At 36.3% G+C, this 24,725-nt stretch overlaps 1 protein-coding gene across 2 annotated transcripts in view; it reads right to left on the bottom strand.

The window, feature by feature from the left end:
* ARID4B (AT-rich interaction domain 4B) overlaps positions 1-24,725 on the bottom strand; it is an 86,629-nt gene that overhangs the window by 18,250 nt on the left and 43,654 nt on the right. The window contains exons 8-17 of one of the 2 annotated variants that reach the window (XM_021527101.4): positions 23,733-23,871; positions 19,983-20,062; positions 18,603-18,676; positions 17,637-17,782; positions 13,261-13,333; positions 12,151-12,245; positions 10,938-11,035; positions 10,468-10,732; positions 9,299-9,471; positions 393-638 (exon numbers count right to left, since the gene is read on the bottom strand). In XM_021527101.4, coding sequence (XP_021382776.3) covers positions 393-638; positions 9,299-9,471; positions 10,468-10,732; positions 10,938-11,035; positions 12,151-12,245; positions 13,261-13,333; positions 17,637-17,782; positions 18,603-18,676; positions 19,983-20,062; positions 23,733-23,871 — 1,389 coding nt within the window. The remainder of the gene's footprint in view (positions 1-392; positions 639-9,298; positions 9,472-10,467; positions 10,733-10,937; positions 11,036-12,150; positions 12,246-13,260; positions 13,334-17,636; positions 17,783-18,602; positions 18,677-19,982; positions 20,063-23,732; positions 23,872-24,725) is intronic. The other variant, XM_021527102.4, reaches the window with a different exon arrangement.

Below are 24,725 nucleotides of genomic sequence, written 5' to 3'. Positions count from 1 at the left end.
ACCCTATTGCTGGTGTACTCTGTGCTTCACTGATAAGAGTGAGCTCACTCAGCTAAATGCACTACTCCAACACTGAATCAGAGAAAATTGGCTTAAGAGAGCCAGAGGAGGAACCTGAAAAGAGTGATGTGTCACCTGCATGGGAAGATCTAAAAGATCGGGAACAAAGGAAGCCTTCTTTGAACAAGTCATTTTAAGATGATTTTCAAAGTAACTAAAGCCCTGCATTTATATAGTTTTAAAAATCTAAGTTTCATACAATACAATGACCTTCACAGAACACCAATACTGAAAGTTTAGGACTCCAGATGTCTATTAATTTAGTTTTTAAAATTCATAAGTGTATTTGTGAAGTAATTCAAGAAGTAATCACTAACTAAAACTCAAGTTACCTCACGTTCCATCCACAGTAGTGCACCAAGTAAAGGACTTCTCCACCTTCGATGTCAGAATCTTTAATACTAGCTTCATACATTTTTTGATTTTTCCCTCTTCCATACCGCACTTGGACTTTCATGCCTGGTGGATAGCATTCAAACTCTTCTTCCTCATTGTTATTGTTGTCTTCTTCCTCCTCCTCCTCTTCCTCCTCCTCTGCTTCTTCTTCATCTTCATCTTCTTCCTTATTCGTGTCATCTCTTGAAAGGTTTAAAAAATTGTAGAGTTAATACGAGATACTTCATAAGCTTTTCAGTTCCAAACCACATATATTGATAAATATTGTGGATGCATTAGAGAGTGGGAAACAGGAGGCTCCAAATACGTGAAACTGTACTACAGCTGAGTAATGTCAGCAAAATAGGATATAGCAACACACACAAATCCAGTGACTGTAAGGTGCAAAAGTGACTAAAAGGAAAAAAATTCCATCAAAATCTGTATGAGTAGAAGTTGTTCAAACTCATCTTTATATGATTCTTGCATGCAGTCTCTTTGCCTAAATATAATTTTCTCACTTAAATCCTTTTCAATATAGAGAAAATTTCCTAAATTCCATTTTTTAACCTACAAGTTCTTCAAATGCTTCTTAAAACTTGCTTCTCAAAAAAATCCTTCTTTAATTACAATATATAAACTCTATCTCAATAGATTGAAATTACTGCAACCACAACAAGATTTTGAACAAAAAAACCCCAACACCTTATATGACAGTATTAGCAAATTAAACAACCTGTGCTAATTGATGACCTTGTCACTCCTTGCCAATTACACCAAAAGTATTATAAATATGTCAAACTTGCATTTAATTACTATATAAATACACAAGCAGGTGTTCACTGCTTTCAAAAGCAAGCTAATTTTGAACACATCTTTAGACATTTTGGACCAATTTTCAGAAGCAGTAAGAACCTACAAATCTTTCTCATTTCAGTCATTGGTAGCTATGGGCTGCTCAGTTATCTGAAAATTATCTGCAATCAGCTTAAAGAGGCAGACTAGATTACAAAAGTTAATAGGGGAAAATATCTTCTAATCCTAGACTTCTAAAGCAGCATTATTGGCCGTCGTACCATTCTAATTACACACTCTGTGCCACATGGAACAGATTTAGTTGCTGACTAAATTCACAACAACTGCAGACCACCAATAATCAAAAAACCTGACAGATGGAACAGGTATGTTTGGATATCTGGATAGGAGAACGTAAGTACTGCTCCAAGTCTGATTCACATCAGTATTTTATTTAACTTCACAAACGGGGAAGTCTGTATTAATAATCTAAACCTTTCCATAGCATTTTCAGTAGAAAATACTAAGATAAGCCAAGCTACTTTTTCTCTGCGAAAGGATGCTCCTTTGTGCAAGTAAAACTGCAGTATTATTATCTAATTAGCTAGCAAAATGTAATTCAAAACAATATGCTAAATTCAACTGTAGGATAACCATACTGATTTAATAAAATTACTTCAGAAATGAATGTTGTCACATATATATACATGCATAGACACACTAAATATACAAATACATATATGTGTATATATACACACACATGTGCATACACTGAGACAAAGGCTAAAAAAATCCATCTTTTCCTAGTACACCAGGTCACAGAAGACATATCTATTCAGGTATATATGGCATGGACCATACGCTATAATTCTAGAAGGCCAACATTTGAATTTTACTTTTTATGTATAAATGTATGTATATGTGTAAATATACACACACACAGAAAGTCTTGGCCTTCCAGGAAATATAAATGCTGATAGATAGACAGACAGATATAGAACTATATACACTTTGAGTGAACTACTTTGCTAGCGAAGTTAAAACCACCAGTTAAAAATGCAACATGAATAAAAAGCTTTGAAAGCTCACTTATGGCAAAATTTACTTCCCAGAGAAATCAAGAAAAGAGGTGCCCAAAGAGTCAGACAAAAAATTCCTGAATAGGATTCCACAGCTAATAACAAAAAGTGCCAACTAGTAATTTAAATGATTTTACGTTATACTTTCTGCTGCACTAAACAAAAACTCCTAGCCAATTTCAGTACAAAAGCTAAAAAAATGGGATCAGAAGCAGAGCCACCACTACTCCAAGAACTAGAGGAGCTTTTGATTTTCCATTACATTTACATTATACACTTCAAAACTGCAGTGAACCAAACTCTGCCTTTTTAGTTTCTCTCCAAGATCTAGGGGCACAATTCTCTCATGCTGTCTGCAAAGTAAAGTATGCCTATGCTGGAGATTCAGGATTTTCCAGACACTGGCAATTATGGTACCAGTGACTTTTCAAAAGCTAAACAAATTTGGAGTCTCTCTCATCTTGGTGTCCCAACATACCCTACAAAGACTCCATGAAAATACCAGAAATTGGTACCTTCTGGAAGAGATGTGTGAAAACATCACTGTGAGTAACTTGGATGGTCAAGCAGATGTGAACAGCAGACTGAACATAGGTGGAGGGCATGTCAGGAAGCAAAAGCAAAATGGCAGCAGAGATGGCTGTAATTAAAAAGTGTTCTAAGGAGTGACCTGGTCAGCTTGAGGTTTTAGGAAACCAAACAGAAGCAAAAAATATTAACCATTTTAGAGCAGAGGAAACCCAACACACTCATATAGCTCCTCGAACAAAAAAGCAACAAAAAACCCCAACATAAAACCCAAGAACACATACCAACAGTTGCAAGCGTCTTTTAATGTCATAAATAGTTCAAATCTGGCAGTGCAGACAATGCAGAAGCTGTGACTGCCACGAAACTGAGGTTTTTCTAAGAGGAAATTGTGATTGTAGGCATCCACTATGCACAGTCATAACTTCATTAGTCCATGTATGTATGCATGAGATCACTGGATTTTCTTCAATGCTGTTTAGTCAAAATCCCATTTGGGGGAAGGGCATGGGGGAAAGGTTTAAAAAAAAAAAAAAAAAAAGATAAAAGAAAAAAAGAGACAAACCTCTTGGCAGCAGACAATAATTGTCAACTTAAAACCAGTACCAAGCAATATCTACCACAAAGCTGCAATAATTTGAACAACCCAAGCAGCAGCTGATAAAACAAGGCAGCAGCAGATGGGCATACACAATGTACAGGAGACACAGCATACAAGTGTAACTCTGTTCCAGAATCCAAAGTATTACCAGAAAGCTTATCAGGACTCAAAAGCATTACAAATTACCACAGACTAAAAAGAATACCTTTACCCCATCTCACATGGATTGGGAAGACAAACCTTCAGAAACAAGACATGAATGAATTAAAATGCAAAATTATTTGTTAATAAAGTAAAACCATTAAAATGTTTAGACTATACGAATATTGCTTATCATTAGTTTCAAAGGATAAGGCAATATCCTCAAAAGGCTAAAACCACACACACAGTAGGTCACTCTGTCAATATAAAGATTTAACACCAACAAGCCCATAATTAAGTGTATTAACAACCAGATGCAGTTAATAAGTGAAGCACTGCTGCTCTCACATCACTCAAGAAAATGCAGCATCATGCAAATCTCTTCTAACCCACATTCTCTGGCACTAAACAGGAGCTGAAACTAAACCCAGGTGAAACCTATGAGACAGAGTATGATGTGGAACATTATGTCTGCCTCCTAGAATTCCTGTTTTGCAGCAAACCTAACCCTACTCCAATACACTTCCCCTGACAGACCAAACTGGTACACACAGCAGGTGAGATGGCACATGCAAGATTATTTTTTCAGGGGTTATTATAAAATTTGAGGAAGCAAGATTATTTCAATTATTGGCTTAATTAAGTCATTACAGTTAATTGAATCACCAGCAGAAATAAACTTTAGTATAATTGACACTTCAAGTTTAGAAATCAGCTTCTATTTTTGTTTCCTCCTTATTTTTTTCCTTCTTCTCATCCTAGAACCTAAGTTAACCTCTACTTCTCATAATACAGAGCTGAAAGATGTTCAGTCTCTCTTCACATTGCCAATCACAGATGTATTAAGGCGACCTCAAGTTTTAAGGTAGAGAGGTCATTAAGACCTTTACTCATACCAGGACAATGGAATCTCATCTTTAATTACACAAAATAACATCTCCCCAAAAATCACCAGTATTTGTCTTCCCTCTTGTTCTGGTTTTGGCTGGGATGGAGATTATTTCTCCTTGGTAGCACAGTGCTCTGTTTTGGATGCACCAGGGTGGGAGGAAAGCGAGCCAGTGGTTGCATGGTACACGACTGCCAGCTGGGTTAAACCACTGCACTTCCGAAGCTACAAAGAAAATCTAAAAATAAAAGCCCAAGGGACTTCTGTCTGCACACAGAAAGTTGGAATAAATGCAGTTGGGGTCCTTTGTCCCAAGGAAAAGGGAAGGCACTACCTTGATCTGAGTCACAGCTGAGTGTAGTACAGTACACTTCAATCATACAAGCACATTGGCTGTGATGAGTGTGCTCCTCTGCCACAGATGGGTGAGAGGACCTCATGTTATCGCTCCTCATCATTCAGCCACATGTGTTGAAACATTCCTCAAAAGGATAAAGGGTGGTTCCAAAGTCTGACTGAAGAGTACAGCCCTTCCTGTTTTTACAGCACTGGTTCACATTCACCTTGGAAGCATCCAGTATCTGATGAGTGTTTAAAGACTCTCCCACACATCACATACACCTCAATGACAGCCACCGTGGTTAATAACTTGCACAGTGACCATTTCCTATGTAAAATATGATGGCAGAACCATTTTTCCCAAATCAGATGTCTCCCTTCCATTCAATACAAAGAGCCAGTATGTCTACACCACCCTCTACACTTCATTTGCAGCTAATTGCTGTATCAAAAGCAATCACTACATGTATGCATGTATCAGTCTGTATTCTATATTAAGAAAAAACAATCAATTAGACTGTTTCTGAAAACATGACTATGCAATGAACTCCTTTCATCATACAAAGACAGCTGAAATACATAAATAGAATACACATCACAAATAAGAGCACTGAAATATATTCCTATAAATAAAACTACTAAGTATGGTTCTTATAAGCATTTTTCTTTTGCACACACACCAACAATCTACGCTTCTGAGCATAGATTTACACTATCCAAGCACTGAAAATGACACATTTTCCCAAGCAAATAATCAATTCCACATAAACTTGAATCAAACTGGAAAAAGCTATCTCAATACATAGTTCTCAACTCTTCAGAAGCGTAGAGAGATGCCTTTAATATCAAATATTCTACACTCCAAAAGATTCTAACCTTCTTGCTACCATTTCAGATCCACCACCACAATGATGCGTCATTTCAAGAGATAAGGAACTGAAGAAAATATTGCCTCTTACAATGTCTTTCTCTTGTATGTGAAATGGAGCTTCTGACTATTACATAAGCCCACTGTAAACTGCTTTCAGAAAATACCTAACAGGTGTTATCAGAAAATTTAACTCTTGTACAAAAAGCTTCAGCAGCAGCACAGGCACAGCAGGTAGTCTCTTACCCCACAGGAGCAATACCCCTTAGTGAAACCCTTCACATGAAACAATGCCCATCTTTACTCAGTTTTCAATTGCTGCTTTTATTATTTCTAGTTCCCTCCTACTGCTTACAGGAGGGGAAATGTTACTACTGCATGAAAGATGCATGTAACAGCTTTAAGATTAAGATTTTTCTCTTGCAAGTGAATGAATGGCTGATAGTCTTGGACAGAACTAAACCAAAGACTAAATGTTTAGCAATTTCACCTTGTGATATTGTCAAAATATGACAGTACCAGCTACCAGAGAACCATACCATAAAGACCTAAACGATCAGTATCAGATAACTAGAAGTGTTTAGGTTTCTAAAGCATTCCTTAAGGACATTTGTTCATGCATTCCTTGAAGAAAATAAAAAAATTAGACCATTTTCAAGAACAAGAAACAAATAAATTCAAGAGGTTTCCTAAGGCCAAAGAAGGACTTGTGAAAATGACAGTCTGATGAGCAAGAGCAAGGTAAGATCAAGACTTGGCAGCCCTTCCTGGTGCTCAGGCAGTACCTCAGCCACAAGAAAGAAAATACAAGAACAAAACCTCTCGCAATGTCTATGCACTGGAACTGGTATTCTTAAAAGAATTTTTCCTGGGCACCTCAAAAACACAAATACTACCCATATATAAGTGTGCTGCCAATTTTTGTTGAGCAGCAAAAATTACCCAGATTCTCAGCATTTAAACTTTCATTTCAATATGAAGTTCTTGATAGTGGTCTGTTCCAGGTGTCTTAGAGCAAAGTGTTAAAACCAAAATAAAACAGAAAACAAAAAACGAAAAAAAAAAACCCAACCAACCAAACAAAAAAAATTCTCAATAAAAACTCCAAAACCAACACAGAAAGTTGGAGTTGAATTAACTATCTGGGGGGGAAAAACAAATCTTACTAATATTGGTTATATAGCAATTAACCTACACTTCAGTTTCTAAACTGCACCTACTATGAAATTTTTAAACATTTACATTTCATTTTATCAGCCTGTACTAAAAAACCCACACCTTCTAAAAACTCCACTAGGCTCTCGGCCTCAATCTCATTGGAACATATTCAATTGTCTACACAGTTCATTATGTAGAAAAACACCTCCATTCCCAATTTGTTGACTTTGACTCAAGTGTTTAACAAGTTAAAACAGATGCTACACAGGAAACAGCACACCCCCTATGCAATGCTACATTTGAAGATCATGACTTCCACAACATCAAGTTTGTAGAAACTTCAGAAGAAGGGTTTTGAACTTTCTTGTTTATTCATTGGCCAAGTATAACTACGTTTTTTTGATGTTATGGAAAAGGATGATTTACGAAGTCAGCTTTGTTAAGAACCCTCTGAGACAGACACATTCCTGGCTTTTTTAAAAACTTGTTTTAATGACCACAAATTGTACAACCTGTATCTAACACAGGTATCTTCCATTAGCCACAGGAAAAAAAAAGAAAAAAGGGAACAACAAAAGCATGTACGGAATAAAGGGCAAGGTGCCCTTTGAATCTCTACTCTCAGGGTTCACAGATACACAAGCAGGCAAGAAACTGGCACTCTGGGGAAGAAAGTAAGAGAAAGTTGAGCCTTTCTTCCTCTTCATCATATTGTTAAAGTCTGTGTAGATGGAACCATACAATTCAAGTGGCAGCAATCTCAAAAGTTTGAGAACCGTGGGACTGCACAAAGAAACAAAACCCGTAGAAAAGAAACAACTCTGGCTTCCAGCAGTATTTCCTGAGATTTGGCAGTTGGGAGTTACATCCAATCCCCCCATAAGAAAGTCAGCAAGAAGAAACCCTGAAGTTTTTTCTATCCTCATAGTTCCTTGTGTCTATAGACAAATAAGCTACATGAAGATGTCCAAAGTCCCACAGATATAAATGCAAATAGAAAACTCTACAAGTTTGCTAATATAGCATTAGATTTAATTTGTTCAGCTATTTTGTTAGGACTGTGAAGGACAAAAGGTCCATAACTTTAAAAAAGTTCTAGGAAGACATTTTAAATACACCAAATAACAAAAGTTCAGTCTGAATTTCACACTGATTTATTTTGATTACATTTCAGGTATTGGTGTGTGTGATTAGTTTGCTACCTAAAACATGCCTATATTCATTTTGCATTTCAGTTCAACAAAGAACTCCAACCACAGCATTTCCATCTTTGTTTATAAGTTCTGCCACTTCTAATCCATTAAGTTTGGTATAGGGAAGTACAACATCTAATACAATGCCCCATAAATTTCCTTTAAGCCTTTATGGCATAAATGCTAAAAACACTGTTTAGCATTGAGGATGACAGTGACATTTTTAAAAGCTCGTTAAAGCTGATACAAGTGCATTTTGTACTCCCTATCAATCTGAGAGGGAAGTAGGGAAAAGTAACCATGCTAAGAGTGCTACTACAGTAACACTGCTTATAAATACTTACAATTAACTGCTGTAAGTCTTCAATTTTTGTAATTTAAATTATCCCTTCAAACACAGCATGCGAAAGTATAAGGAGGTGTCATTGTCTGCTTTCCCTGTTGTAATAGCTTCTCCCTTAAGCAACTGTTATTGGGTTTTCTTGAAGAATACTGTATTAAAAGAGATCTATCTGACCTCCAAGAGGAATTTTTGTTTTCTTAACACTAGAAATCATACTGTGTGAGAGTTTTAATTGTAAGAATACAAATTGTTAACACATGGGATTAATGAGGACTGTATTCCGGTCGTACTTTTTTTGTGTGGCTGCTGAAAAACACTTGTGAGATTTTCCCGCACTGAAGCAGGAAAACCTGCCTCTTTCATGAACCAAATGATTCACACACACTCATTGATTAGATGGTCCTGAGCACCCCTATTATTTCCATCTCCTACTTTAAAAACACCTGTCTGAAGATGGGCACAGGAGACACCTGCCAGCCCCAGGCCTATTCAACAGAAAGGCTGTTAACTGAGCAAGGCAAGGTACTTCCATCTTTTTCCATGTTACACACCCCAGTCCAAAAGCAAAAGCTGGAAACCACAAGTTTCCACAATATACTTCTACCAAAGTCAAGTATAAAAATACTCCTGGCAATGATTGAGATATTTTTGTGTTAAATCAAATAGTGACTTATGCTTTGTATATTCTGCTCTCACTCAGCATACACTTAAGACTGGAACCTAAAACTTTAAGTAAAACTTAAGGTGCCTTTTCCTTTAAAAATAGACTGATGAACTTCAATGGCCTAACCACAACAAGTTATGAACACATCAGTCTCTGGAAGATACGAGTCTTATTAACAACGGCATGTCTGATTTGAAGTTCAAATAGCAAGAGTAAAATTTAAAAAACACCTATGTCTCATCTGATTAGAAACAGCATAACTTACCCTAATTTTTCTTTTTCTTCAGCATCTGCATTTACTGTAGGATTTTCCATTTCTTTGATCTTCTCCTCCTCTTTATCTTCCAATTTGGTTTCGTCTTCAGTTTTGATTACATTTAAGTCCTTTTCTTGATCAGGCTGAGTAAACACAGAATCTGGCAAGTTTTTTTTGTTTCCCTATGATAACAAAACCTTTAGTTAACTCACAAGGTGAAAACAAAGGATTTAAGAAAAGGCAGACAAAACACACTTAAGTTATAAGAGCAAAACAATGCTACAGTGTGGAGCTTGTCCTAAAATTACAGCACCTCTGCTGCTTTTCCTTTTGAAAGTCTTAAGCTAAACCTAACAGTTTGAAGGTGCAGACAGTGTCCTAGCTTGTTTTATCACAATGATATAGACATGCAGCTCTTAGGCCTGGACTGCAAAGCAATCCCCAAGACAAACACTTCACAAAGTATACTTCCACTTGGGATGCAGAAATACCAGTATTGGCCCATCTGGTCTTCCTCCCAGAGAATGCCTCCCTAGCAAAAAGACCAGGTCTGGCTGCCACTTATTACAGCTGTGTTGCACAGTGACTTGAGGAGCCACACTGCTTCCACAGTAAACTCCAAGGCCTGTACAGTGCAGCACGTCAGTTTATGGCCCTGAACTTTCTTTGCTAAAGCCATTGAGTCAACAGTGGATTTTTAAAAGCTATAAACATTTGTTTCTCTGGACCACTAAACTACATGAGAACATTTGTACATAATATGTCCCAGCTTCACTGGTTTCACTGGAACACACAAATAACAGCAGTATTTAGGAAGGCTTACAAGCATAGCTAAATGCATAATGAAAATATCAGCAATAGCATTAGTTGTTAGCATGCATTACCCAGATAAGGATAAAGTTGGACACTAATCAGTCTCCATTTCACCTGGAGACCCTCAAACAAGTGGAATGTTGGAGCTGTTTTCTAACAAGTCAGACATTTTGACACCATGACCCACTAAAACAGGCACCTAGGGTAAATACAGTTCAAATGTCCTGTTCTGAATTAGGTTCACAGTGAGTTTTTGTCTTATTTTAAATCCATCATAGAAATTTCAATCTTTATATTAATCATGGTTATTAAGACACCAACAGACTTTATAAGCAAGATATAAGATGAACTTTAAAATATATTACCAGAACAGAGGGCTTATCATTTTCTTTACTTTCATTATCATTCTCGGCTGACTTTTTTTCTTCTTGTACTACTGCTACTTCTTCCTGCTTGCGCTCGTCCTTGTCCACTTTTATTTCCTTTGCATCCGGCTCTGGTTCTTCACGCATTTTCAATTCTTTGTCTTTTTCACAGTCTTTACAAGGCTTGTTCGTCACTTTCTCTGGCAATGCCATTTGAAATTCAATGTTAGCTGATGTACAATACTCTTCAAAACCATAGAGATATCTAAAAGAAAAAATTGTTTGTGATAAGCAAGTTTGACTAAAGAAGGAAAATCCAACCTAGAGATGCTAAACATGGGCAGTAGGTTTAGAGCCTTAAAAATTGCATTATAACCAACGAGTTATGGATTTTATGTATATTACCCCTAGCATAGGATCACTTCAGTTCACTGTAACTTTAGCATAAACTTCATGGCTTCATTACTTACTTTCTATATGCACATTTAACATTATATCCTGCAGCTGAATTTAATACAGGGATTCCAAGATCTTGATAAACTTGCTTCCACACTGCTCCACTTTCAATCTGTTAAAGACAATAAAGTCATTGTTTTTGAATTAATTCACTCACAAAAAAACTAAATTGACAAAGTTTACTGCTTCAGAAAATAAATGTAAGTAATTTCCTCTGATCTATAAAACTGCTATTTATCACACGCACAGTATTTCACTGTAATGCAAACTGTAGTCTAATGTAATCACTTTAAGCAATTTAGCATTTCTGCAATGCAACAAGCCACAGCAGGCTTTCCTCTCCAGGTGGCAATAAAACAGAGGAAAGAAAATATAGCTATCAGAAAAATCAGTACATCATTTTTTCTTTTTATTTTATATTTAAAGTAATTCTTAACTATCAGAGCTAGAATTTTCATTAAATTGGAAAGAAAAAAGTAAGTCAAAGCATTAACATACTCAGCCCTGGTAGTACTGCACCAGACACAGTGCCTACCAGTCTTTCATTATGTCCTAAATGTGCCCTATGATGACAAATTCTGTGATGTGCCCATTTCTAACCATCTGTGAAGGTAAAGCAGATGTACTGCAATACCCACATACCACATCCTGTCCTGTCTGTCAGAAAGGCATCACTGCACACACAGACCTCCTCAGCTGTCAGGCTACATTCATTGGAAGTTCATGCACAAACAGAATCTGCTTGGCCATGAATTCTATGTATTTCAATTACTCCTCCCAAGACCAGCTTCACTAACCCCATCAGCAAATTCTTCTTTACACTGCCCAGAATAAATAGAAATTAAGGGCCTCACATCAAGCCACTAAACTGGTCGCCTTTGAGATTTTACTGAGCAGTGACTCCTTTCACGCGAAGGTAACAGCTTTATCAGACAAACATTTCCTAAAGTATTACAAACACACACATGCTGGCTGATTTTATGCAGTAATAATTAAACAGGCTGAATAGATGTGTAATTTGTTTAGCTTTTAACTAGTTCTGGTTGATGTTAAAGCATGGTTTTTAGAGCAACAAGGAGTCTTATGCAGCCATAATAGAAAAACTGCAATACATCCAATGGTCCTGTGTTATTTATCAGTACTTCACAGAGAAACAAATTATTTAACAATAATAAACAGCATCCTCAGGTTTTATGGTTCTGGAGTACTCATCATACTAATACTCACGTTATCAAATCCTCCAAGCTTGTGTACAAGTCTGAATAATTTGAAGAGATTCAAATTTCTATATCCTAAGACAGGTCGTTTGTTAATAGGAGTCCCTGGGTAACAAAGACAGCTGTTAGGGTGTTTTGAAGTTTTTTTTTTTTTCAGAATAACATGAAATTCGTGCCATATGCACTATTATTAAATACAGTATTTTAAACCCCACCTCCTGCATACTTTCTTTTCACGGAACTAAAACTCTAGAGTCTTACTGAACTAGGGAGAAAATAGGTCATGTTATTTAATGCATATATATACATTCTCCCATACATTACTGAACATGCAGAAATGATGCAAATTTTCTTCTTAGCTCTATTGTACATACTTTTATTTCACCCACTGAAATAATAACATCTAAAAATACAATAGTCATTTTACTGACATAAAAAAACCCAAACCAACCTTCACCAGGAGCAATCCCACAATGCTTCAAGAGCGGAAACTTCCTATGCTATTGTACTAGCAGTAGCTCTCACATTGTCATCTCTTGTTGAGTTGAACTCATTTCATATGGCATTAAAGAAGATACTAATTTAACCAGTTATAATAGTAATTTAAATACAGATACCCTCACTCCTGCCTTTTTTTGCAATATATAAAAACCTGGTAAAGATTTAACATAATGAATGGTTATGGCTTTCAAGAACATCTCAATCTACGGATAGTGTTCATGCACTTAAGCTACCAGGATTCACAAAAGAAAAAATTAGCACAAAGTAAGTGCATTTTCCCATGACCTAAAAGGTGTGTGTGTCAGTATTTTAAAGTTATTAAGCTGAGAATATAAATTAATATGACTGAGAGTATTAAATGTTTGTTTATACACACTATAGCAAACATAGTACAACATATGCAAAACATAATAGAACAGATATTTATATACATCCACTTATTTCTGAAAGCAGAAATATGGGACTGCATTTTAGGAGATGAGTCAAGTGACAGACTCATATTCCAAACAGTAGGGAAGGCAGAAACTGAGTACAGTTTCCTTGTTTCCAAAATCGTATTGCAAAGCACTACTAGTTTACAGGCTCAGTTTTTCAAATTACTGCTAACTAAAATGCTTACCTCTGTCTTCCATGAACTTGTACAACTGCTGAAGAAAGTTCTCTCGTTCTTCAGGAAACGGCTCTATTTCCTCCTGTTTAAAGCAACGCACGCAAGAAAACTATCACCATTTGGAGTTACAGTCCTTTGTTAAGAAACATAAGGCAGTGATAATTTAGGTTTAAATGTTTAAGTTTGTTTTACTCTAGTCAGCAACAGGATATGGCACAAAGAGATACATGCTCTCCGTGCTATGTCACATGAAACCAAGTTTTATAAACTACAGTGTTTCAAGATATATAAAACATTGACTGTAAACATACATCAAAATTGGATTTTTGACTGATCACTGAAGTATCATAAGTGATACCATAGATCAAGATGTGTTCTCAATTTCATCCATCTATGCAGAAAATCTGGGAGACAGTCCTATTAAGATCAAGGGTTTATATCAGAAATTTCAGCTCTATTTCTATTGCAGTTAAGTGACTCCTTGGTTCCTGGACAGACTACGTCACTTTCAGAGATGAAGTCAAAGAGCAAATGGTGCTTTCACTTTCTTAGGAGTTCTAATCCACTGCACTGGCAAACCGCGGCCAATGGCACTGCATGCGAACTGCCATGGGGCACCAGCTGAGCACGTGCTGAGCAGGATCAATCCCAGAACTGAAATAACAATGGATATTTGGGGAATTCAGTTCATTGCACTAATAAACCTTTGTATTAGATTTACTTAGATTAATAAACAGTGGAGTTTCATAACAAAGCACTACGGCTTACTTTCTAACACCTCATAATTTCTTCTGGAATGGGTCTTGCAAAAACTAGTAGCAATAAGATATTAATAGATCAAATTCTGAAGAAATTCTGATGACTGAGATACTGCAAAACAATACACCAAACATGTGTTGATTAATTTTTAATACTATCCATAGAGTTTCCAAAAATAATTAGTTATTCAATAATCTAAACTAAATTATTTTTCTTTGGTGTATTTGCATTCCATGTTTATAATTTCCATTCTTCAACAGTCTCCTTGTACTAAATATTAAAGTTTCACCTACCCTGAAACAAGGGGAAAATGCATACAGTCTTTAAAGTCATACTAAGACAGTTGAGAAAACAACAGAAACAGAGTATCATTACTAAACAGAACTGGGGAAAAAAAACATACACAAACAAACCCCAAACACTCCAACACCTACTGAATTTATTTCATACAGAGATGTGCAGCTGAAAACAAGGTCAGGAAAGGTTGTAACTATTATCAAAGAGTAGGGTTTTTTCTTATTCTGTACTTCTTCTTACCCATTAAATGCTCTTGGATAACCAGAGCAAACAGGCAAAAAAATTAAAAACCAGTATTCACAATATGCTGAAACAGTTGCTCTTCAGGTATCATTTCAGCAGAAAGGCAATGAAAATACTCCAATCTTGCAAAGGCAATGCAAGAGGAAAGTCTCTGTGAGGGGCATTACATGATGAGCATTTGACACCTAGTGTTAGCAGCAGAGCTCAGAGCAGCAGCTTTGATGGGCAAGGACAGGCTGGGTAGAGAACTGCAATATCCTAGAGATCCTTTTCACAGGGCAAGGCACTACAAATTGGCACATCTAGCCCAATTCTTCTCTAACAAGTACAAGGTGGTGCTGCAGCTCTGCATGCAGTACAGATTAGAGCCTTGTTAAGAACATTCATATTCCACAGGCCATGGAGAACAAATTACTTGGGTGGAATAAAACTCCAAAACTGCATATTCTTTTTTTATTTCCATCTCTCACAGCAGGTACTTGGAAAGGACTTCTACCAGCATCTGCTGGATCATGGAAAACAGATTATGAGCAGCTACCTGGGTTTCTCATATTCCTCACCAACAAGAAAAAATTTGCCATAAGACATTAGTCTCACAGAACATTTAGGGGAGGGGTGACAGATGTCACTGAACAAAACCCTCAGGAAACCCTACACTGTTCTGAGGAAGGAATGTATTGTTTTTAAATACAGGGGGAAATAAGGTAAAGGTGATGAAGAGGCTGAATAAAATACTCCTTTCCTGCTATAGAGTCCAATGCCTGAAGGGTGCTCCTATATCTCTAATGTGATAAATCACAGAGGTGCCAGAAGGGCAAGTGAATGAATATTCCTTATTAATTTTTCCAGTAGAGAACAAACTAACTATCTAAGAAAGTGTGCTAACATGGAAAGCTTAGGACCCTGCACACCTCTGAAAAGCATTTGCACTTTCTATGAATCTCTATAGAATCAGTATGTATTATACTGTACTAACAGTATCCATTAATATTCTCTGAATCCAGTCAGACAACAAGGTTTCCTAGATAATGCTTTGAAGCAGGCATGTCACACTGACATTTGCTTATTTTCAAGTTACACAAACAGAGTGCTAGCTGGTCATTCTGCAGTCCCTAATGTATCTGTCTATGCTACAAGTTAAAATAAAGTGGCTTCTACATAGGATAATAAAATCCAGGAAAACAACATGTTTTTTGCAATACAAATTCACACAGTACTATAGCACAGCACTGGAAGAGAGGGTCTTTGATAGTCTTTTTACCTAGTGTCAGATTTTCAAAAACTAAAGGAATGCCATTTTCCAGTCTCTTCCATTAAGGGAAAAAAAAACCATAAAACAAGGCAACTACTCTTCTCAGAAAATAAGTACAGCGGCTTTGCATGTCAACTCCTATCTACACAGGATGGAAGGATGTCTATAGATATGAAATATAGAAGAGCATCTATGTATATATCTACAGAATGGGGTGTACATATATGTAGGATAGACATACATATTTCTGAAGCCCGTGGTGACATCTTTAAGAGCTTGGGTTTTCTGTTTGCTTTGTTCTGGTTTACAGGTAGTAGGACTGCATGGATGGCCTGAGGGAGGCAATCATGTCCTGGGAAGCAGTAAAACAACCTGCAGGTGGATAAAGTCCCAGGAGCAAGCCCACAGGTCCTATTTGGGAAGAGATGCTGCTTGATAACCAGGAGGTTATAGACACAAAATAACAAGAGAAGAAGCTGGAGAAACTGCTCAAATATGGGTGGAGAGAAGACACACATGCCACTGACCACCAAGGAGAGTGAAGAAGAAAAAAGAAGAGGAAAAAAAAAAATTGCTTCTGTTTTAGAAACTTCCTAGTTCAACAAATGGTTGAAATTACTGTTTATGGGAAAAGATATTATCACAAGAGGTGATACAGTAAATTCCAAAATATTTGTCCAAGATGAAATCTTTATGTCCAGCACATGGAAAGATTAGCTCAAACAATGTCACATACAACTAAGAGGAGCTCAGAAGAAGGTGTTGAAGGAGTACAAGGTAAAATATTTACAAATGCTGTAGCTAAAAACTCTGTATTTTTCACCTAAAAGTAGTGCAGGAATGATCACTATATAAAGAGGATGTGTCATTCAGCATACACACAAACTTATCTGCATGCATTATGTTATGGCTGGACATGAACCTGCTGACAAAGTCCAGAAATTGTACTGAGCCCAAGGAACTATTCCTTGCTTCTCAAAATACTAAGCAGAGCACTTCCTGCCCCTTGCAAACTTTTGATCAGAGCTGGATAATCTTCTGAGAGGTTAAACAGGAGGCAGAAAGAAATTACCAGCATGGAGAGGTGGCAAAGTCATAACTTCACACTTTTGCAGTCTCCCAATTAGTTTCAAAGAAATGAATGACTGAAAAATGAAATACTATCTTCTGGTATGCCAGAGCCACAATATCCAAAGAGGATGGACTGAAAGAAGGATTCTAACAACCATTTAAGACCCAAACCAGTTCAGTTTCTTCTTCACAATTCCCCTACTAATAGGAAATGAAGTCTGCTGCACTACTGGTACTTGCTTGAAAACCAAGAGAACAGCTCTCAAACCCTAGTGAGAGAAAAGAGTGATTATGGCAGATACAGATTTAGAGTACCACAGGAAGGTACAGAGAAGTAAAAGGCTCAAAAGCCTCTCAGCCAGTTGTGAAATGTTGTTCTTTCCACTAATACTCTTCTTTTCTTGTCTTAATTTTTTTTCTGGGAGACTAAAAAACAGATGATTAGAAAATCGAGCATGAGGTGGGGACTGCATACTTGCAGAACAAAAAAGAGAAGAAAGGAGGAAGTGGAGTGCATGGGGGTGTAACATCTTGATTGAAAGTTCTGCTTCATTACACAGGTTAGCCAGAGAGATAGCTTCAAGTGGAGCAGTCTCTCAGGAGCCCAGGAAAAGAGCAAGTAATTCAATAATGCCTATGTTAACAGTGTTGCCTATGTTAACATGTTACATGTTATCTAATGTTAAAAAGGCCTACTTAAATATGTATGTCCCTGCTAATTTTTATCAGCTGTGTATCTATGCCCTTTACTAACTTCACTTGCCTCTTCCTCACTGCTGTTATCCTCTTTTTCTTTTTCATCCTCTTCTTCTTCTTCAGCTTCGCTGCTGGAGCTGTCTTCTTTCAATTCTGTTTTCCAGTTACTAGGAACAGTTCTGTTTTTACGGAATTCAAGTGCTTGGTCAAAAGCTGTAAAAGAACAGCCTTTGTTAGCACTCCAGGAAGTATCAGTTTGCACAAATACTTCAATTTAAAAAAACAGCAGTCAGGGGAAATGGGGAAGAGGAGAAGAAGCAAAGGCTGCTAAGTAACAATTCCTCTCCAAATTCAAAGATTCTCAACAACCACTCCATGTTGTCCATCCTTATTTGTCTTACCCAGTCAAACTGGCCTAGTGTTCTCTGCACATCAAGGCACTCAGAGATATTATTAGTATTTTTACCATGTTAGTGTCTACAGACACAAACAAGGATTTTCTGCATAGGGCATATATGAAAATTTAACTGAGGAAACCCCTATCCAACAGATTTACACTGCAGTTTATACATATCAAAAAAAGAGGAAGAAAAAATCACAAGCTAACTCTAAGAGTTTCATCACACAAGCTTAAACTTTCAAATGCACACACAATTCCAGATTTTCAAAGGTCATAAAGGCAACTTACAACTATTAGGGACACTACTGTGAGAATAACTCTAAAGTTCTAAAGCAAAAGGAAAAATATAATGTATAGAACCAATGTGTGCATGTTTGGTGTGTCTACACTTAATGCCAGTGCAGAGCAGGTGGGGTGTTGTTTTTGGGGCTTTTGTTTAGTTAGGTTTTATTTGTTTAAAAAAAAGTAGTTCTTCTAACTTTCCACAAGCATTCTCCTTCAATATATTATTCTCTAACAAAAGATCCTGTATTTTTGGATCTTTAAGACATTAATCAATCTGCCATAGATTTAGTGCAATTCATGTAACTAAGCAAATACATACAAGTGTTTCTCACAGAAAGTTATTTTTACCTTGTTTTAATAAAGCGTCAGGCTTTGGTGAAGTTTCAGTGATTTCCCGGACATCTTTTCTTGGCACAGAAACACTGGAGAATTTACAAAGTGTTACAAAAAAATAAAATTAAAGGTAAACTAACTATACAATACAAAGCTCCCATTAAGATTATAACACACTTACTAAACATACATAAGAAGCATACGAAGTATATCTTGACAATTCTACAGTGTTAATCTGGTACAGTATTAGTCAGTGGATTAAAACCAAAACTTTTACATTAAATTTACTAAACTATATGCATTCACTGCATAATAAAGCATGCTACTTCCACAAACAGGTAGTTTCTGGAATCTCCCATATATGTAATACTTTAAACCCTCATATTAATTTGACATTAATTTAGAACCTTACCTTGCTTAAGACATAAATGAATATTAGTGTAAATTGTCAATATGAAATTAAAAATTTTCAAATAGAAAGAACAAAGCATTTTCTGATTTCTACTTTGTCTACAACCAAGAAAGCAAATCTGAATTGCAGCTCTGGAGGATTGGGGGGTGGGTAAGTGCTTGCGTGCACACCTCTTATGTGTGTTCCTTGGGTGATGTGCACTGATGCTTTAAAACTATCAAATGGTAAAGCAATACCCTAGACTTAGTAAGTAATTAAACCACCACAAAACTGTTAAATATTTAAATATCCTTCTTGCAAAACATTGTGTTGAACTGAACCAAGCACAATAGATAGTTGCAACTTTTAAAATAAAAACTAAAATTAGAAAAAGAATTCTATTGTTGTTAGTTTAAGAACACAAAGTTCTTTATTTTGTTGCAAATACCAGACTGGTTTTCTATGTTTCTCTATCCTTTTTCCTACTTCAAGTAGCACTGCAGCTCTTTGCAAGGAACATGATCAGATGCAGTTGCAGTCTAGGCTGAGATAAACATATGCCTTACTACCTTCAAACAAGAAAGAGGATTTCTGTGTGTGCATGTGGTGTACGTGCAGGCATGCACATGTCCCCACCGACACTTCTGTAGCTGGATAAGCTTACAGCCACATCCCTGAAAAGCACTGCTCTTTTCCAACCACAGCAGGAAAGAGTTTCAGGCCATTCTTAAAGTCACGTAATCCTGCTGTGTTTGCCACAGTTTTAACAATGAAATTAAAACTAAGACAGATAGATTTATGCATCCTATTACTAATAATGACAAAGTTCAAGACTAATTTCATCACCATGTAGGCTGTTAACTGTTTTTTAAACATTATAAGAATCTTGGCAGGAACTTACTGAGCTTACAGATGTGATTAATACTTTACCCAACACATCTCATACTACATTTCACTAGAAGTATAAATTTTGTTCAATTATCAAACTCAACATTCTTACTCACAATTTGCCATCCTTGAATGAGCGAACAAGAATATTGTCTTTTTTCACTGCAATATCATCACTACAATCTGGACAAACCACCTGCAAAGATATTACAATCACAAAGTTTAGAGGGAAAAAGCTAAAACAAGAGGGTAATAGTAAATAGCAGTGCTCCTCTAAAAGCTTTTGTGCTCATTTCTTACTGGCAACCCTGAGATGAGAGCGAGATCCCCCAAACCACAGGAGAGATGACCTGAAATTACTGAATGCATGAGGTCATGCTCGTTCCTAGAGGGAAACCAATGGCTGCTGCCAGAAATACAAGAACAGCATTCTGACAAAATGACAATCAGTCATGCCTCTACAGCTTATTCTGCTCCTCATCCTAAAAGGACAGATATTCCACCAAGTGCTGCCACCTAACTTGGAGACTTCTGAAAACTTCTGGAAATGGCCAAGATGTGATCACACACAGTGTCAAAACCAAAAGCTAACAGGATTTGTGAAACACAATTTTATGAGGGAAGACTTACAAGTAATCTGCCTAGGAGAGAAGAGCACCTCAAGTATTATGATAGGTTCTTTAACTCAAGGGGCAGACTAATCAAGTCTAGCACTGAGACAACATATTATTTGTTGCAATTTTTAAAGCTATTTAAGTTTTGTTAAACTAGGATACAAGTCACTAATCAAAAATCATCAAGAATTTAAATTAAAGATATCTAAATAAATATTTATATATTGAATTGCCAGAGATACAAAACAGAAGAGCAACCCCTCTCCATCACTTATCTGATGTCTCACAATGTGCACAGTTCCCTGAAAGTTAGGAAAACCTCAAGGAGCAGCAAATGACTGTAGCCCTAAGTTAGCCTAGGCAAATACCTCTACTCTCTTATACCAACTTTTGTCTTTCAGTCCTAATTTTCCACAAAACACAAAGATACTAAGTTGCAAAAGTTGGGGTTTTTTCCCTCTCCTTACATAGGTCATTGCCTATGCAGCATTTTAGGAGCTAAAGTCCAAAGTTCCAAGTGATTTAGAAATAGACTTACATATCACAAAGCATAGGATAAATATGGTTCTCAAGACAAATAAAATTTAATAGACCAAGTTTCAAAATCCAATGCATTTAACAGTCTACAAAAAAGTTACTTTAGGAAACTACAACTTTCTAACAGGAATTACACCCAAGATACAGCTTGTAATGTCAGGGTAAAAATCAATTATTATCATCCTCTATTTTAAACAGACAAGTGCAAACTCCTAGCTCTGTAAAGATGAAGAAAGCTCTTCAGGCTTTAGCTACTGGTTTTCTAGAAGCATCAAGATCTTAGTAATCAGAAATTCATTCAGAGGCTGGAAAACAGCTTACCATAACCTCATCTAGTGCCTTTACATCAAGCTACATCACCACAATTTTGCCTGAACCAAGTTTTCTCAATTTTATTGCAAAACAAACTCCACTGGAATTATAGGAGGATGAAAGAGATGATCCTATGTAAACTCAATTTTCTGAAAATGCTACAGGCGGATTTCCTCACTGCACTTTTCAAAAGCCTTTAAGTACAAATAAAAACTAAGCAATGCTATAAGGCTTACTGAATCACACTCTTTGACATAAGGAGCAACTGTCAGACCCTTTTACGATTCTAGTTAGTCACTGTACCCTGCCCTTGCCCAAAGAACTAAAAAAAATAATGAACAAACAAAAACCCCACTAACCCAGACATGTATACAGGAACAAAACAATGCATTCAATCACTGAGACCTCAGAGTAATTTTTTACCAAATTTAGAATTCTACAGTTCTACATTTGTAAGTGATAATCTATTTGGTTATAGGCGTGATCTCTGAAGTACCTGGTTTCCACTACTAATTTTAATTGTTATTTGCTTTAAAGGTTTAGATTAATCCCTGAACTTGTTTTCACATCATAAACTTGCACAATGTCCTCTGTGCTTATACACAAAGTATCTGTACGTAATACCATTAATAAGAAATAATGCTGAGATGCACATTCTTACGCATATTAAATCTGAATTTTCATTACATTATTCATGAAATTACCATAATACAAAGTTAATGCAAAATTTATCAGTAATAAGATAAGATTACTTTGTTGATACAGTAGAGGTAACCTGCTTACAAGGTAAAAAAATCAAGAGGCAAGCCAAGCCAAACCAAAAAAGGCACCCATTTGAAGTATAAATTTATCCTTTGGCACAGCTTTTCTGGTTAAATGCAGTATGATGTTTGTTTGTAGAGCTATAAACCTGATTACTAAAGCAAGAGTTAATCTAGGATAAGCTATTTCAGAGTTAACAAGCTTCACACTCAAACTTTATCCCCCTACTGCTTTTCATTTGTTGCAGGAAGCTTTCAATGAATAAGAAGCTATTCCAATCTTCAAAACAAAGCCAAGGAAATAATTGTGTATCTTTAGTATATCTTTGGAGCAGAAGCAAAAGTTTAGCTCCTCTTTAGAGTCTGAAACACGGCTGTCCTGAGCAGCACTTCACGACTCACAAGCAAGCCCAACCCCTCCCAGAGAGCACACCATGGAAACTGGCAGCTGTCATGGGCATGACGAGAACGGCAAACCCAGCAGTCTGACAAACTGCTCAAGCCAGTTTCACTGACCGCTTCTCTGAGTGAATTGTGAGGCAGGTAATACTGCATCCTTTTGATGACAGCTTTCAGCAAAGAAACATCTCGATTTTTCTTGTTTACCACTGAAAACATCTCTTAAAGCTATCTGCTGTAAACATGGGATCTCTTGCTGTACATTCTGCCCTCTCCCTTGTAAAAAAGACTTCAGTGACTCTTTCTCTTCCACAAACTTCCCCAAAAGAATTCCTACTGGAAAGCTGCTGGACTGCATTACAAGACACAGCAGGTGACAAGCAAAAAGCTGCAATTGAGAGCTATTGCACATGCTAAGAGGAGTTAAATGTTACTGTATGGCATAGTTTCAAAACCAGAGCACAAGTCTCCCTGAAATTAGATAAACATGTTAAGCTTTCATTGCCAGGGAGAAATTAAACAAATATTAAATATAAAATTAATCAAATATTAAAAATAAAATAAAAATAAAAAAGCATGGTACTAGAAGGTACCACATATAGAAATATATTAATTTCCAAATATATCAATCTGCATGCAATCACTAGACTAGCTGTGATATGTTTTTAGAAGTTGATTTTTTAAGAAATGTCTTTAAGCCAAAATAAAGTAAGAGGAAAAAATACTGGTATCAAAAGACTACAGTGTAATTTTAAAGTAAATTTATTGTCAATTTTCCACTACCTACTATAGTGACCAAGAAAAAAAACCATTTTATTTTATTATCAATGTGTTTATATTGGATGTTGAAAAACCATGCCTATATAATCACTAAACTTCCCCTCGCTTTGTACTTTATATTTCCTTCCTTGATAAAACACAGTAATTTGGAAAATTGATATACAACAGTCTAGGAAAAAAGTCCTGAAATTCTAGTCCAATAGTGAACTCTGAAGACACTGCCGAGCTGGAATTAGGTCAACAAGCTTTGGCTGTTTGGAAAAACTAAGGCCAGGTTAGAAATCCCTTTTTTTTAAACATATCTAGATATATTTCCTTAGACTGTTATTGTACAGTCCAATTTGAAAAAATACATTCTAAAATTTGAACAAAAAAATAGCAAAATGAAAAAATCCCACACCTCTCTCAGTGCCTAGAAAACAATAAAAGCTGTACAAAATTACAATAAAGACGAAAGTCTTACCAAGGCTGGAAACCACAGAGCTTTCTTTTTATCCACACTGAAGCAGTCCACACACACAACTTTTCCTAGCAATTCATCACTTTGTTTCCTATCATCTTCATCTTCATCGCTGGAAGAGGATGAAGATTCTTCTTCAGGACTAAACAACAGAAAGAGACTTAAAACTCAACTATTCAAAACTTGCTTATTGCAATTACAGGAGATCCAAAGCAAATTATCCAAGAGACATAAATAACAGTGACTTGAATTGTCTGTTAGGTGTTTTGGCATAAAAATTAATAAAGTATTTATAATTATATTATAGTAACAATTCAAACATTACAAACTCAGAAATGCACATATACTGCTAATACATGTAAAACCCAAACAAAACACAACCATGCACCCACAGGGAGGAAGAGAAATGCATTGTCAGGGTATTCAAAGTGAAACCATTCTGCCCTACATAAACACTGCTGAAAAATACTGTTGCAGTTGTAGTTTTGGACCACTGTTAAGCTAAACTGTTTTGGTTTTCCCTCTTAATCTCTCTATGCTTTACTTTAACAACCACACAGATTGGGAAGCCATTTTGAGAGAGGACATATTAAGAAGAAGCATCAGATACAAAGATGAACAGCAAAGAGGAAGTCTGTTTATCCTTAAACAATTCTTTAAAGTTGTGTAATGAAGCATTTCTATGACTTCCAACTTCACATTTGACGAAGTGCTGGAATGTAAGTAGATGGGCTAAGGTGCAAATGTATTTTCATTTAAAAGGGCTCTGTCTCATTGTTTTGACTGTTCAAGTACAAAGCTGCACCTGGTTTTAACCATATGAGGAGTCTAAATATACAAACTAGTCAAACTAAAATTACTTGCAACCAAGAAAAAAAGAAGAAAACCCTCTCTTGATTCTCTCTGTGTATCTTTTTAAAATAGTCACTTCAAAGTTTAATCCTCAGAAAATATACAGCATCATCTTCCATGAGCACAAACACTATTACTTCAAAA

Source organism: Lonchura striata, chromosome 3 (genome assembly GCF_050655825.1).
Source record: "Lonchura striata isolate lonStrDom1 chromosome 3, ASM5065582v1, whole genome shotgun sequence".
NCBI classification, from domain to species: Eukaryota; Metazoa; Chordata; class Aves; order Passeriformes; family Estrildidae; genus Lonchura; species Lonchura striata.
This window is presented reverse-complemented; position numbering and strand designations above follow the sequence as displayed.